Source organism: Olea europaea, unplaced genomic scaffold (assembly GCF_002742605.1).
Source record: "Olea europaea var. sylvestris unplaced genomic scaffold, O_europaea_v1 scaffold2473, whole genome shotgun sequence".
Taxonomy (NCBI): domain Eukaryota; kingdom Viridiplantae; phylum Streptophyta; class Magnoliopsida; order Lamiales; family Oleaceae; genus Olea; species Olea europaea.
In genome coordinates, this window is record NW_019242945.1 from 9,351 (window position 1) to 11,686 (window position 2,336).

The window sequence follows — 2,336 nt, forward strand, 5'->3', positions numbered from 1 at the left end:
AAAAAAAAAAAAAAAAAAAAAAAGAAAAAAAAAAAAAAAAAAAAAGTAATAAACCAACAAAAAGCATGTGCCAAAGTGGTACCTAATGAAGTTTGTAGCTACAATGTTCACTCAGCTTTTGGTCTGATCTCAATCCCTTGAATAACGACACCATTCTTCCAGTTTCCACCCTTTGTCTCTGTCAAACTTATTTCCATATCCAAATTTTGTTCTCCGTCCACGTAAAACTCTCCCAACCCAACTTCCATCCACTTATCTGCTCTAACCTTGGGGTACTCGGTAATGCGCTCTGAGGCCAAATCACCTCGCCGTCTGTATATATGAGCCAACCGATGATTGAAAAATATGCGCCTAGGTACAATCTGGTACCTATGCCTTTGTTCTCCGTCTGGATCTAAACACACCGTTCGTTTTACACCATCCTGCCCACTAATTCCTACCGTAGCCTCAGCAGGTTGATACTCAAAACCGTATATTCCTGATTTTGAAGTGAAAACAAGGTAAGCAGCATATGTAGTTCCTGAAGAGAGCATGCTAGTGTTTATTTTGCCACGAATTTCAAACCAACACACATCAAGAAGCTCTGCCACCTCAGGAAATCTGAAATAAAACGTGCAATGAGCTATCAGCATTCAAAATAATTGATAGAAAGAAAAGATACTTGTTCTTATGCAGGATAACTGTAAAACCTGGACTCTGGATAAGGGATCCATCGCCAATATTCAGGTGTATCACCCCACACAATCAAGAGGTCCCTTGCAGCGAGCATAAAGCACTTCTTTCCTGTCCCTTTGTCCAATGAAAAGCTCTGCAATTAAAGAGAAGCATTAGGATGCATACCCAACTAGAATAAATGAGATCAAAATGTAAAGAGACGCCATCACAAGTGACAACTATAAACAAACCTTTAGTCAATTTGTACCTTGGTTGAGCATTGGGCATTGAGGCATAAAAATTATTGAACATTGGACATTATGAGGCAAAAAATATTCAATGCTGTAAAACATAAATTGAGGTTTATGCCACTGATCTTGGAAATATAACCATAGAACAATTGCAACAGTAAGAACGCCACTAAAATTCATCATTCTAAGAAGTGAGGACCAAAAAATTTAACCTATACGTATTCATGTCCATTATAATGTAAATTTCAAGTATATTTTTCAAAATTTCTTGATCAGGTTCGACGATAATGACCAAGCTACACCAACCTCCCTTTCGTAGAGAAAGTTATTAAATTTACCTATTTTTCAATCACAAAAGACAATCCGAATGATATTTTTAAGGCAGATTCCCAACAATAAATCCAGGTAAAACGGCTTAATAAATATTTACGCAAAATTGACGAAAACTAATATCACAAGAATTTATATCATTACTTTATTGCCACCGTCGATGATGATAGGATTATCACAGAGGTGGAAATAAAGCTCTTTCTTGGATCGAAATTTAGCAAGAACCGAATCATAACCGTCAACTGAACGTAAAATGATGTCACGGTAATCAGGCGGCAAAAACCGCTCCCAAACGGCGTCGGATTCCGCCGCAGATCGGAATGTCGGAGTCACCACCGACAGGCGACAGGCATCCTTGGGGCTCGTCAGCGACAGCGCCGTGGCTATACAACCCTCCGGCAGTGCTTGGAAATCATTGTAGCTCTCAACCGACATCGTGTTTCTCTCCATATTGAATTTTTAGAAGTGAGTAGATTGTAGGGATATCTGCTTATTTATAGACGCACCGATGGTGGAAAAGGTTCTTTCTTTTCTAACGTCTTCTTCAAATCTCAAACATCATTTTATAATGATAGGATAAAATAATTGAAGACACGTTGTGTTCATCTAAAAGGATAAATATTGACCTGATAAATTTTATTTATTGCCCCCATATTTTAATCGCAATTAAATTCTTTCATTTTTTTTCATTGTAACAATTATTTTCTTAACATTTTTGTCGAATTCTTATATACAAACTTTCATTAATTAGTTGACGATGATTTATATCAAGATATTTTGTTCTCATACTTTTGAAAGAGAAAAAAATATTTTGTTATCCTTTATTTATTATTTTTTTTAAAAATATGATGAAAACATAAGTTATTTTATGTCATTTTAATTAAATTTTAGACAAAATTGTTACCAAAAATCAAATGTGTTAATTAATGGAAAGTTTGAGGATAAGAATGAAGTTAAAAATCGTTAGGGACATAAATGCTATAATGAGTAAAGTTTAAACTTTAAGTGTAATTAAAATACGGTGCAAAAAATAAAAATTATTGTGTGAATATAATCACTATAATATTTATCATTTCATTTTGGAAAAAAAAAATATATATA

General features: G+C 34.5%; 1 protein-coding gene across 1 annotated transcript; it reads right to left on the minus strand.

Moving 5' to 3' along the window:
- Nucleotides 1-6: 6 nt before the first annotated feature.
- LOC111382335 (putative F-box protein PP2-B12) lies at nucleotides 7-1,776 on the minus strand. The gene is made up of 3 exons (XM_023006275.1): nucleotides 1,380-1,776; nucleotides 690-808; nucleotides 7-600 (listed from the first exon to the last, which is right to left on the minus strand). The coding sequence occupies exons 1-3, from the start codon at nucleotides 1,683-1,685 to the stop codon at nucleotides 108-110; spliced, it is 918 nt and encodes a 305-aa protein (XP_022862043.1). The 5' UTR covers nucleotides 1,686-1,776; the 3' UTR covers nucleotides 7-107.
- Between the last annotated feature and the right edge of the window lie 560 nt (nucleotides 1,777-2,336).